The sequence below is a fragment of the Raphanus sativus genome, chromosome 1 (genome assembly GCF_000801105.2).
Source record: "Raphanus sativus cultivar WK10039 chromosome 1, ASM80110v3, whole genome shotgun sequence".
Taxonomy (NCBI): domain Eukaryota; kingdom Viridiplantae; phylum Streptophyta; class Magnoliopsida; order Brassicales; family Brassicaceae; genus Raphanus; species Raphanus sativus.
The window spans coordinates 25,109,122-25,121,568 of record NC_079511.1 but is presented as its reverse complement, the minus strand read 5'-3'; the positions used below and the strand labels follow the sequence as shown (position 1 = coordinate 25,121,568).

Below are 12,447 nucleotides of genomic sequence, written 5' to 3'. Positions count from 1 at the left end.
TATAATAAAATATATAACAAAACAAAAATTAAGAAATATTAAAACGTCTAAAATGAAATTAAATTAAAATTTTAAAATAAACCAAAAAACATCGAAAATTCTAATAACATGTGAACAATAAAAATAGATAAATAAAAAATTATATTTATTTCAAACTTGAATAAATAAATTGTAATAAACATATACGAATTATTAATGTTCAAATCTATTTCTATTTTAGTATGCATCCTCTCAGATATTGATCAATTACGCTTACAACAAAATGATAAATTAGTTTGACTAAAAATTTCTAAGGTTAACTTTTGTAAAACTGGAGCACCACGTTCATAATATATCTACCATTCATCTAAACATTCATGAATCCAGATACTTTAAGTCGAATTATATAACATAATGGATCGCCCATAGGTTCAACTGGTAGCCAAGTCTCAGGTTTTAGCGGCTTTTTGCGGGTTATATAGAATTTTTAAATAACGAGTATAACCGGATTACATAATGAGTCATCGATTTTATCGGTTTAACCGCAGATCCATATCGGATTACAGAACACTAAATATAACACTTTATGTATAGCATTTAAATATAGATACACAATCAAAATTACAAATATATATCATTTGAAAACATCCCGCGCTTTGAAAGCGCGGGTCGAAATCTAGTTTATATTAAAATGCATTGCTATCTATTTTTCATGTGACTATTATATATCATATATGTGTCATCATACAATTAATCATATTCAACATGTACAATCATATAAATAGTCATATAATTAATAGTATTTTATATGTACTTTCATATAAATAATCAAATATATTATATTTTAAAACTTAATGTGAAATATAAAAAACATAATTTAAGTTGGTGTTTGAAATCAGGTTTTGTATTGTATTTTCCTTATATATATTGAAACATTTTTTATAATGGTTATTGGAAAATATTTTAGTAAAAAATCAAATTTTGAATATATGTATATTTATATATGAATTTTTGATATAAATAAATTTTAAATTATTATTTTGATTTGAAATGTGTATATAAAATTTAAATTTTGTTTTATGATTATGTTAGACAAAAGATGTTTTAAAATAATTAGATTATGCTATTTTCGTATATTTTAAAAGTGATCCTGATATATAGTTTCTCATAAAAATAATGGATTTCTAATTTTTTTAATAACATAAGTTCATTATTTTTTTACTTAATATACTGCTATCTATGTTTACAAACAATATTATATTCTTTTTATATTGTTATCTATGTTTCCAAATAATTCTCAAACTACTTAAGTTTTAATGGTATAGATACGTTGGTAAACAATTGAAAAGAGGTGTGCACGACTATGTTCATGGATGGTATACATAATGAGTACTTGTAAATTGTTTTTTAAAATATTTTTCTTTGCATTTCTTGGTTTCTAGAGTTTGAGCTGTTTTTAAGTATTTAATCTATCAGTGATCGATTTTCTAATTGTTTGTAAACTATGCTGATCTTTCTAATCCTTTTGGATGTTGAAACAATAAAATGATGTATTAGATAAGTCATTTGTCATTTGATAGTTTTGTAAATGGACCATTTCCTAATTTATTTTTACATACAAATTAATATGATTCGGTATATGATTAACCTTTTTAATACACATTTTAAAGCCAATTATGACATTCTATGTTTTCAATTTTATATGCATTACAAATTGATGTATATGCCAAATAGTTCTAACACTCGTAAAACTTACCAATTTTTTTTATTTTTTTAAAAAGTTAAAATAAAGAAAATTTAAAGTAGAAATAAAGAAAATTTAAAGTAAGAATTATTTTGGAGAACTTTATAGTTTAATTTCTATATATTACTTTACAAAATTAAAATTAATAATATACTACATTAGTAGCTTAAAAGTTTAGTTTGTATTGTTATAATTAAATAGATTTTAGGTATAACATTACTGGATAAATAGTTAAAATTTTAATTTTGGAAAACATTTACTTGATATTGATATATATTCCACTTTAAGGATGATTGTTATCAATTAATATAATATTTATAATTTTACTGAAGTAAAACGAATACATATATATATATATATATATATAGAAAAGTAAAACGAGTATATATATATATATATATATATTAGGGATTCAATTTTTTGAAAATAAGATTTATTTTATCAGAAAATAAAATGATTATACACAATGTAATAGTTTACTATAACCTCAATTTAAATTGGGCTGGGCTTAAAACATAATAGCCCTATTCTATATATAATGGCCTTGCATGAAACTCATGATTTCATATAGATTTCAAAGCTTTTAAATCCTTTTTAGATGTTATCAACTTGCAATCTATGGATAAATAGGAATAAATCAGTAATAACTATAGTAATTCCGGTTTGTGGTTATGTACATACACTGCTCTGATTTCCAAATTTTGATTTTGTAGACATTGATTAGGTTATCTCCAACAATGACACCAAAACACCAAATTTGGTGTAATCATCTCCAATAAAATATCAAATTTTACATTATTTCACCAAATTTGGTGTAATGTGGTGTAACACTAAATCTTTAAAATATATATTTTATTATATTTTTCCTTTAAGAATATTTTATTATTATTATTACTTATTTCATATTTGTAACTAAACATAAATATACTGTATTATTATTTTAAACTATTTTTACATAATTATTTTTAATTATTGAATTACTAAATGAGTATTATTAAGTCATATTATAAAAAATCATAAATATATTATTTTATGTGCTTTTAATATTTAATAGTTTGTACTTTTGAATATAAATATTATTTTATAAATAAATACATAAAATATAATCGTTTAACCAAAAATATAAGTGTAAATAAATTTTATAAAACATAAAACAGCAAAAATTTAACAAAAATAATATCTAAATATGATAAAAGAATTATTTATTAATCACAAATAATAAAAATATAAACATTTATTAAAATTGAAAACATAAAATAATATATATTACGATTTTTGGTTTAACATTTGGTGTTATTATTGGAGATGACAAAAACAGTTTGACACCAAAACAAGATCTTATAAGAGCATCTCCAACTATGACACCAAATTTGGTGTTGAAATTACACTAAATTTAGTGTCATTGTTGGAGATTCCTTTAAAAAATCTTGTTTTTTTAAAAGATCTCGTTCGAGAAGCACAAAGCGAAATCAATGGTCGAATTTTTATGGTTTGATTCATAGAATTTTTTCGTCTTCCTTTTTTATGAGAGGCGCAAATCTTCTTTTTCTCGGATCTAATTCAACATGTTATCAATTACACAGTCCACATTAAAGTAAATCATTTTATGTTGACTTTTGGGATTATCTAGTTTCGTTTAAGAATTTAGATTTAAATGAAAAATCTAAAATTTAAAATAAAATCCAATTTTGACACTAATCTTCTCTATTAAAAAATAAGTATTATTTTTATCTACCATAAAAAGTCATAAGAGGTCCATTTTATTAATTACATAATATAACATAATAATCAATAAATATATTAATAATAAATTAATTTTAACTATAAATTTGAATTTTATTTTTAGTTATAACAAAATCTACTGAGAAAAATCTAACAAATCATACTGAACTTTTTAAATATTTTTAATTAAATAATTCATTAATTAATTTCGTAATTAATAATATAATATTATTACAAAACAAAAAAGTTCTATGCTATTTTTTTTAATAAATTTATAGTTATAGTCTGTAATATGTCAAAATAAAGTAATAAGAACCTAGACAATAAGCTTTGATAAATATACAATACATAAAATTAAAATATAAATCATATATTCAAAAAGTTTATGATATTATCAAAGTTTATAAAATGAAAAACTACTCGCACAAGGTTAAACTCTAGTTTGATGCATTAAAGTTAAATGTAGCTGATGTGGTTTAAGGCCATATAAAGTTTTACAAGCTTGATGGAAGACCATAGATGATTACAAAAAAAGTCTTAAGACTTGCGGTTACCGCACTCTCTCGAGACATGATTTCCTCTCTTTTTTTTTGCTAAACTGTGAATATCATATAAATGAAATTTTAGGGTTACATAAGCCTAGAAAGTGATACCTTGGCAAAAAAGAAATAAAAAACAAAGTATGCACAAAAGTTAGTTTAGAAGAAGAAATCATCTAATCCAAAGCTGTATAAAATTACTGAATTTTCTCCTGTGTCTTCTCGCACTGATTGTGTTGCAGATATTTTAGATTAGATTCCTCTCTTTTATCTGTTTTCTACCCCATTTTAAAACCTTTTTGATTGGTTTAATTGACCTTCCACTTCTTGTCATTATGTGAATGTTTGGTTCACAATTATGAGGATTGTTAGTGATGTTTATGGCAGGATGGAGATCAACTGGAGCATCATCTTCCGAGTCAATCACCAAATTGTAAGATATATCCCCTATATATTATTTGGGAAGCATTTTAAAAATATGACCTTAGTTTTGTAAGAATTAGAAAAGTACCACATCCTACGTGTCAATCAATTAGAACCTTAATTAATCATATGTGGCATCATTACATTCAATTGAAAAATTGGTTGGTCCATATTAGAATTTCATTTGTCGCTAGATACATTCAATATTAAACTATATGATATTACGTAATACAATGTATTATACTATAGGGGATATGAGCGAATGATTATCTTATATGTGATATCTTGCATATTTACATTGTTTTAGCCATTCATTCTTGTACATTTTGATCATATATATGAGGATTTAGTCATCTTTAGGTTACATTTTGCATACATGAGTCTTTATTAGGTGTTGGAGTGTGCTATGGAGTTTTTGGAAGTGTTTGGAGGCATTTGTGGTGTAAAAGGTTGAAAGATAAACATGGATGGAGACCTTAAAGATATCGTTTGAAGCCCATCTTCTGGGAGAACATTGGAAATTGAGATAGCTTTCTAATGGAAGTGGTCTCAAGTCATTTGGAGCTGTATTGGAGGAGTTATGATCAATCTACTGGAGGCATATCAATACTCGAACACAGTACGCCTGGAGCGGGGTGACGGAGCGGGGTTACGACCCCGCTTTGTATCCAGAGCGGGGTGACGGAGCGGGGTTAAGACCCCGCTCGGGTTTACACAGAAATGGAGGAAAAACGGCTGGAGCGGGGTTGTGACCCGGGTACGGAGACCCCGCTGCGTGTTATCACTTGGTCGTTTTTATGATTTTTAAGGGGGTTTTTAGACTTTTCTATTGGTACCATTAGGTTTCAAAAGACCATATAAATACTCTTGTAATCCCAAATTAGGGAAGGAACTCTTTTCCTCTCAAAAACACATTTGTAAACCTTGAAGAAAGCTTGGATCTTTGATCCTTTTTCATCTTATTTTCTTTGTGTTTGTTGGATTATCTTGTTCACTAGCATGTTTAACCTTGAATCATCTTTGGTTTTTGGGTTAATCATGTCTATTAGTGAGTAGATCTATCTAGGATTCATGGGCTAGGGTGATTAAGGGTGATCAGCGAAGATCTATGGTGTTTAGTGTTAAATCTATTTCTTTCCTTGCTTGTTGAGGGTTCTCAATGCTATTTTAGTCTTGATCATACTAAAATAGATCGTTAGGCATTTCATGCCCGGAAGGTGTATGATGAAATGCCTGAACCAACTCTTCAATGCTTTTAATGCACTTTGCCAAAGAGATTTGTTGTTAAAGGTGTTAAGATTGCTAGTAGACTTGTTCTCCATGATTGCTTTAGTAACATTCAACCAAAGGGATTTGATGCTTGAGTTGCTTTAGCAAATGAACATTCATCTAGGGATAGAGCTTGTTTAGTATTGTGTCTAGGCATAAGGAAAGTGCTTGATTGATAGCTTGTCACCTTTAGATTGGATCTGCATCACCCAAGATCAAATGCCTAGCCCCATGAGTCCACTTGCTTCATATTGAGAAAGAAAGTTCACTCTTTTATTGCATTTCTAGTCTAGTTTTAGTTCACTTCACTCAATTGGTTGCACTTAGATTAAGCATAGACTTGCATTCCCTTTGCATTAGAATCACTTAGGATTGGTTCGACAATCTTTTATACTACATCATTTGATAGGGACCCTTGAAAAGTCCTAGCATCAATATGTGTAAGAGATAAAAACACAAACTATGAACCATGATAAAAAACGAAGCATTAAGAGATGATAGTTAATAGGGGATGTTGCAGTTTTGTGATTGAAAATATATGTTAACTGTTAATATGAGTTTTGCTTTTCTAAAAAGACCATTGTCGCCATATGTATCTTTAGTCTTTATGTTAACAATTCAGTATCAACATTAGTTGGAACACAACCATTCAAAACCATCAAAGAACATGTAAACCAAGTTACATATCGATGTACATAAGAATGTAAATAGAAGTGTATGGTTTGTTTATTGTGTTCTGTTTGGTTTGATGATAAGTCATGGGTTTCAATTGAACCGAACAAATTGACCGTTGAATATGTTCGGTTTAAGGAGTAGTTAATGTCGATGATAGTGATTTAATTCATAAATGCGAGTTACCCAAATACGCATAAGAAGATTTACATTCATGGAAATTTATATTATGTATTTATTAGTAGAAAAGATATTCTTACTTGATACAGAATTCGAGATAATTGTATCACGGTAAATCCATGTGTAAAATGGAAAAACGTGGTCACCAAGGTAAAACATTATAATATTTAGATGTGAATTAAGGTAATTTTTAATAAGTGCAAATATCCCTTATATATTAATTGAAAAACTTTACAATATTATTTTGTAGCCACGTGTCACCATGAAAATGAAATTCAGAATTCTTAGAAAAATATGTTCGTCTATCTTAATTTATGGTATACTTTTTATTAAACTAACTATCAAATTGATAAATAGTGTACAAAAGAATATTTTTACACTTTCCTTAAATAAAAGTTATGGAATCACATAATATGATTAACGTATATATGATAATTAATGATTATGAATAATAAATATTTGATAACAATTTTTGTATTCTTCTTCATTTTTGTCTAATTTTATATTATTAAAAAAATTAAACAATCACATTAACCATATAATAATAAAATGTTATATTATGAATTTTTTAAAACAACTATATTTAGAAATTTTAAAATATCACTTTGAAAAATTTGTGACCAATAGCTTATTTTTTTGTCGTAACAAAATACAAATGATCATAAAATTGTATTAATATAGATTTTTATTTAATAAATATTCAAATTAAATATATATATATATATTTAGTTAACAATTTAAAGCAAGTAAATGAGCTGCATCAATTTATCCGTTCCGTTGAAACCCTTCAAAAAAATTTGTGGAAGACTAAGCTCACAAAGTAATTTGATTTTGGAAACAATACTAAGTTGATGGCTATAAAACCATTAAAATGCTTCTTAGTGATGCTAAAGTAAAGTATTAAAAAATTGTAGAACCTGTTTTTGTAATAAAAATCCACTTGATAACTACATTACGGTTTTAATAGGTATTAACAAGGTGATAAAAAAATTAAACCCAAATCGATCAAGCTCATTATAAATTCAAAATAGATTTCGGTCCATAATTACAATTACAAATACGGTCAAACATATAGATGATTATATAAAAACATAATTGTATGCATATTAAAAAGTTTAAACATATATACATTTTTAATTTATCAATGCTATATATTTTAAATTTTTATTATATAAATTCATCCTGCAAAAAACGCAGGTATTATCCTAGTTTATATTAGTCTGCACACTCTGCATAAAGTGCGTGGGTTCACACCTAGTAGGTATTTTTGTTTTAATTTCCGCTTTATTTGTTCTTATTGGGAAAAAAATTAAGCAAATAGGTAAAAACAAAACAAACGCAAAGCAATTGTTTATGAACATTTAGTTATTTTCTTTTTCACATCAGCGTCATAATTAACAACTCGTTGAGGCTCCATTGCATGACACTCCCTGCAAGCCAACATCACCGCCTTTAAAACCCTTCTCCACCACTTCATTAACTTACTTCCTCTTCTCTTCTCCTCCGCCTTCTTCTTCTTCTTCTTCTTCCCACTCACCGTCTTCTTCTTCTTCTTCCTTCCACCAACCTTAATCCCTCCTCCATTACTTTTCACCGACCCTTCTCTTTTAAACACCGGAGTTATATGCTGCCACCGCCTAGTATACGACCCATAAAGCTGCGCCGTCACTATCTCCGTCGCCTTCTTTCTCTTGCACTGCGTGGGGATATACGATATCTTATGAGTCGTTGTAGTATTCATGAATCTTTTACCATTTTCCATTGGTGGTTTCTTCTTTAAATCCAATACTGAGGATGACTCTTTTCTCATGCCGCAAGTCACTGACCTTGCGCTCCTAGTCTTCTCAGACCGAGAACCAAAACAAGTTAAGTTGGTCTCTTCTTTGAAGACACTACTGCAAGTGCTTGTTCTTGGAGTAAAAGATGTCGGGCTGCTGCTATCACTACTCCGGCTGCTCGTGCTGCTGCTCCGGAAAGTGTCTTCGCTGGTGGTACGTGACACCGAACGGGTCATCGGAAAAGTGTGTGGTAATAGACGGCCGTTGTGAAAAAGGTGATCGGCGGGAGAATGTTCAGAATGTGAAGGGGAAGAAGGAGTCAAAGAATCAAACTCGAAGTCGGAGGATGACATCTCCGGCGATGTATCCGGGCCTTTTTCGCCGGACTTTGGGGGATGTTTCCGGTCGTCCTCCATATGTAAAACGGTGTACTTGTGTGTGAATGTGTTTATTTTACTTGCGTTTATATAGGGAGGAGTTTGAAGCGGGGCACGTGGCGACATTGTTACGGCAGTCAAAGACTTGCCAGCTCAGTGTTTGACTTCTTGTGGGGACAATCAAAGAATGAGATCGAAGTTATGTAGTGTTCCTGTCATGATATTGTCTAACCTCTTTAAAGTGTCTGGATCCGTAAACGATCCCACATGTTCCTCTCTTTTAGATATTTAGTCACGAGGCATTATCTATTTCTCCTTGTTTCGTATAACTTTGTTTATTGTTTATATATCAGTAAATAGTTATATTTGTTTCTTTTGATAATCTATTGAAGTAATGGTGTTTGATGACTTTTTTTAGCATTGTAAAGGTCAGAGACACATACTCTCCTTGACCTCTGAAGGTTCTCACACGGTCTGCGAAAGTATTAGTTTTCAGCAGAAAGCAATAATGGCTTTTATGCAAAAGCTTATATAAAAATATACAAAGACAACCAAAAGAAGAAAAGAAAACAAATCTCTATTTGTAATCTAACTGGTGTCATTTGCAAATGGAATCTTTAGTTCATATATTAAGATTTTGACCTTTGTGGTCTAGATTGAGACACGTTCAACAAGTTATTTTAGTGATGTTTTAATATTTGGTTTTTGTCGGATAATCTATCAGTTTTTTTAATCTTAAGTATTTCAGTTCAACCTATTTATTCTATTAAAATGTTTTTACAGAAAATGTAAAGTGTTGATGGATGATGATAGTAATATAATATGTTATGACAAAAAATATTTTAACTTGATTTAGTAAAAGAGATATAAGTATCAAGTGAATAATTCATATAATCCTTTTTAACACAAGCAATCTGGCTCAACAACCAATTAGGATCAAGATTTTCAATATAGCAGAAGTCTTGGATGATACAACAAAAATGTTGTCCCATCTTAACCTATCAACTAAACTCACTATGTACATTTATTTTGTATTCATAAAGCAAAATTTTGGTGCCAGCCAATAACTAATTTGCTTGCCCAAGATAAATGAAAGCATGTAGGATTGGTTAATACTTAATACATACACATTCCGAATAAATAAAACATAAAGAGCATTAAACTCAAGCAAAATTCAAGACAAAGATCTCACTCGGTGGCTTTCTGTCTATCATTCGGGTTTTTCTTTAGCAAACATTGCTGGCCCATTCTGTATATAGGGGACTAGCGAAGGACCACCTGCTATATGATTAACAAACTCCATGCTCAAGACTCTTCGAGTTTGCTTAACGTTTAATGAACCCCAGATTTATTAATGATTCGGTAATTGTGAGAAAAATTAAAGTTGTGTAGTTTACACCTGTCCAATACTCAAATGAGTTGTGTAATAACCGAAACTAATGAAAAAGATAAGCCCAACATCGTTTTGGTCCAACGACAATTAAGATCTAGAAGGTTTGCTTGTATCATAATGCACTCTCAACGAGTTAATTGAAGCAATGGTCGTTCGTTTACTCAAATCTTGTAGTCTACTTGTAGTTTCTTTATGTCAAGCCAAGAAAAACCTAAGATGTATATCTCATTCGTGGCTCTGAAACTTCAGTGACCGTGGTGGTAGCTTTCGGTTAGTCTCCTGTGCTTTTGGATAAGCCACACTCCTTACTCGAATCTGTATTGAAAACCTTTTACCAATTAGCATTACACATCATTCAGCTTCGAAAATATACATGGCACACTAGACTTGTGTAGACTCAAGGTTAAACCAAAGTCTTAGCATTTAGAGATATAGGTAACACCGCAATAGTACATAGATATAAGAGTGGTATTTATTAGTTATTCATCTATACCAGGAGGAGTCAATACCATGACTCAGCTTTTTTTTTTTTGACATTGTTGGATACCACAATTTCAGATTCTAGGAGAATTTATAATGACAGAAGAGAGAGAGCAGACAGCTCCTCTATCTAATCTGTGGTCGCTTGAATGATGTGTTTGACATAGGAAATGTCATGTCTACCCTTGATCTTTCTTGATTCTGGATCATCTGAGCTGTTATTCCTCTTCGACCACCTGACCCTTCTCCAACACTTTCACTGGAGCTCTTCCTTCGCCTCTCGTTGTGTCCAGCTAAGCGCTTCCGGCAACTTCTTTTAGCTTCATCAAACTCTAGGAGTTCATGGAACCTGTTTCAAACATAGATATCTATATAATAAAATCATTGTTTCTAAAAAGTGGTCATAACAACAAATCGGTCATAATCAAACCAATTTTCTTAAGCGACTCAAGTCAATTTAAACTATCCTAAAGTGGTTTAAATTAGTTTAAAACGTTTATATCAAAAAATAAAATTAGTGAAGTCCACAAGTTTTTATGATTTTTTGTATATCTAATTTTTATAATTAAATCTAAAAATTTATAGATATTTATATATATATATATAATAACTTTGAATCAAAAATAAAATAAAATATATAATAAATAATAAATAATTCTTTTAGGTTTGGTCTAAATCTAGAATAATCCATGATAGTCTCTATGAAAACTAAATAAAATTACGCAAAAAACGTATTGAAGGGTAACGTTTGTGTTTGTCACGTACCTACTGCATTGTTGACAGAACCGTTGTTTAACGCCTGTGAGATAGACAGAAGATGCCTTTGCATGAACTTCACACACTTTGTGCCTCCGGTGATATTGTTTAGCCTCTTTCAGATCAGATGTGCATCTATCTACTTGGCAAAGCCGTGATGAGCCACGATCGTTGCTGCCAGTAGATCCTTTAAACCTATCTGTCACACCTTTCCTCTTCTCTTCCTCTTCTCCATCCGTATCATTCTCCATTTCTTCTTCCACAAGGTAAGACACACTAGCCTTCTTTTTCAGATACCCCTTTCCTTGTGTTTTCTTACCATCCATTGTTGGAGAGAAGCTCTTGTAAGTTAAGCAGTGTTGAGGAATTGGACTTGATGATATTGTTGATGAGGCTGAACCATTTTAAAGTGTTTAAAAGGTGAAGTAAAGTAGGGATATGTACCATTGTCTTCTTGTATGCTTCTCTTGTGGAATAAGTGCATGATCACGTTGATGTGCTAGGTCAGAGAAAAATAATTAGTGGAGAAGAAAGAAAAAGACATATGTAGATTGGGTATAGAAAATTTTAAGATTTTCTTGACATTTTCATTTGTTTGTTTGTTTTAGAGCATGGAGTTGACTAGTTTTCCTGCTACCACCCGCAAACGCAGTTTTTACGGTTGGTAGCGGTTGACAGCGTTTCAAAACAATCATACAAACCGCTACAAATCGCTTCAAATCGTTTCAAACCGCTCCGAACCTCTTAAAATCAAAGATGGTTCCAACTAGCATTTGCGGTTGCGGTCGGATAAAAAAACATTAAACTTTTTTTTCTAAATATTTTAAACTTCAAAATTTAAAATTTAAAATATTATAAATAAAAATATATACACATTTTATATATTAATTTAAATTCACAAACAATATAGTATTTTTTTTATAAAAACTTTAAAGTAGCTATTCATCATAATTTTTAAAAGTTAATATACATACATATATAAAGATATACACATATATAAAAAAGAAATAAAATATTCTTTAAAAGTTTTAATATAAATCTTCATAAAAATATATTAAAACTATAACTTTCAACTACTTAAAAATTTTAAAAAATAAACATAATAATATTATTAATCATATTATATTAACAGTTA

The 12,447-nt window shown here is 29.4% G+C and overlaps 2 protein-coding genes across 2 annotated transcripts; both read right to left on the bottom strand.

The window, feature by feature from the left end:
- Positions 1 to 7,743: 7,743 nt before the first annotated feature.
- LOC108855156 (probable membrane-associated kinase regulator 1) lies at positions 7,744 to 8,740 on the bottom strand. Its single transcript, XM_018628900.2, has one exon. It carries the CDS (start codon positions 8,720 to 8,722, stop codon positions 7,880 to 7,882), a length of 843 nt encoding a protein of 280 aa, XP_018484402.2. The 5' UTR covers positions 8,723 to 8,740; the 3' UTR covers positions 7,744 to 7,879.
- Positions 8,741 to 9,886: 1,146 nt separating this feature from the next.
- Positions 9,887 to 11,718, bottom strand: LOC108854948 (squamosa promoter-binding-like protein 4). The gene is made up of 3 exons (XM_018628629.2): positions 11,322 to 11,718; positions 10,740 to 10,905; positions 9,887 to 10,391 (listed from the first exon to the last, which is right to left on the bottom strand). The coding sequence occupies exons 1-3, from the start codon at positions 11,636 to 11,638 to the stop codon at positions 10,302 to 10,304; spliced, it is 573 nt and encodes a 190-aa protein (XP_018484131.1). The 5' UTR covers positions 11,639 to 11,718; the 3' UTR covers positions 9,887 to 10,301.
- Positions 11,719 to 12,447: the final 729 nt, after the last annotated feature.

Coding starts and splice junctions, on each gene's coding strand:
- LOC108854948 (XM_018628629.2), bottom strand. CDS start 11,638: ATGGATGGTAAGAAAACACAAGGAAAGGGGTATCTGAAAAAGAAGGCT. Junction 10,906..11,321: donor TTCTGTCAACAATGCAGTAG/GTACGTGACAAA, acceptor TGTTTGAAACAG/GTTCCATGAACTCCTAGAGT. Junction 10,392..10,739: donor AGAATCAAGAAAGATCAAGG/GTAGACATGACA, acceptor TTTTCAATACAG/ATTCGAGTAAGGAGTGTGGC.
- LOC108855156 (XM_018628900.2), bottom strand. CDS start 8,722: ATGGAGGACGACCGGAAACATCCCCCAAAGTCCGGCGAAAAAGGCCCG.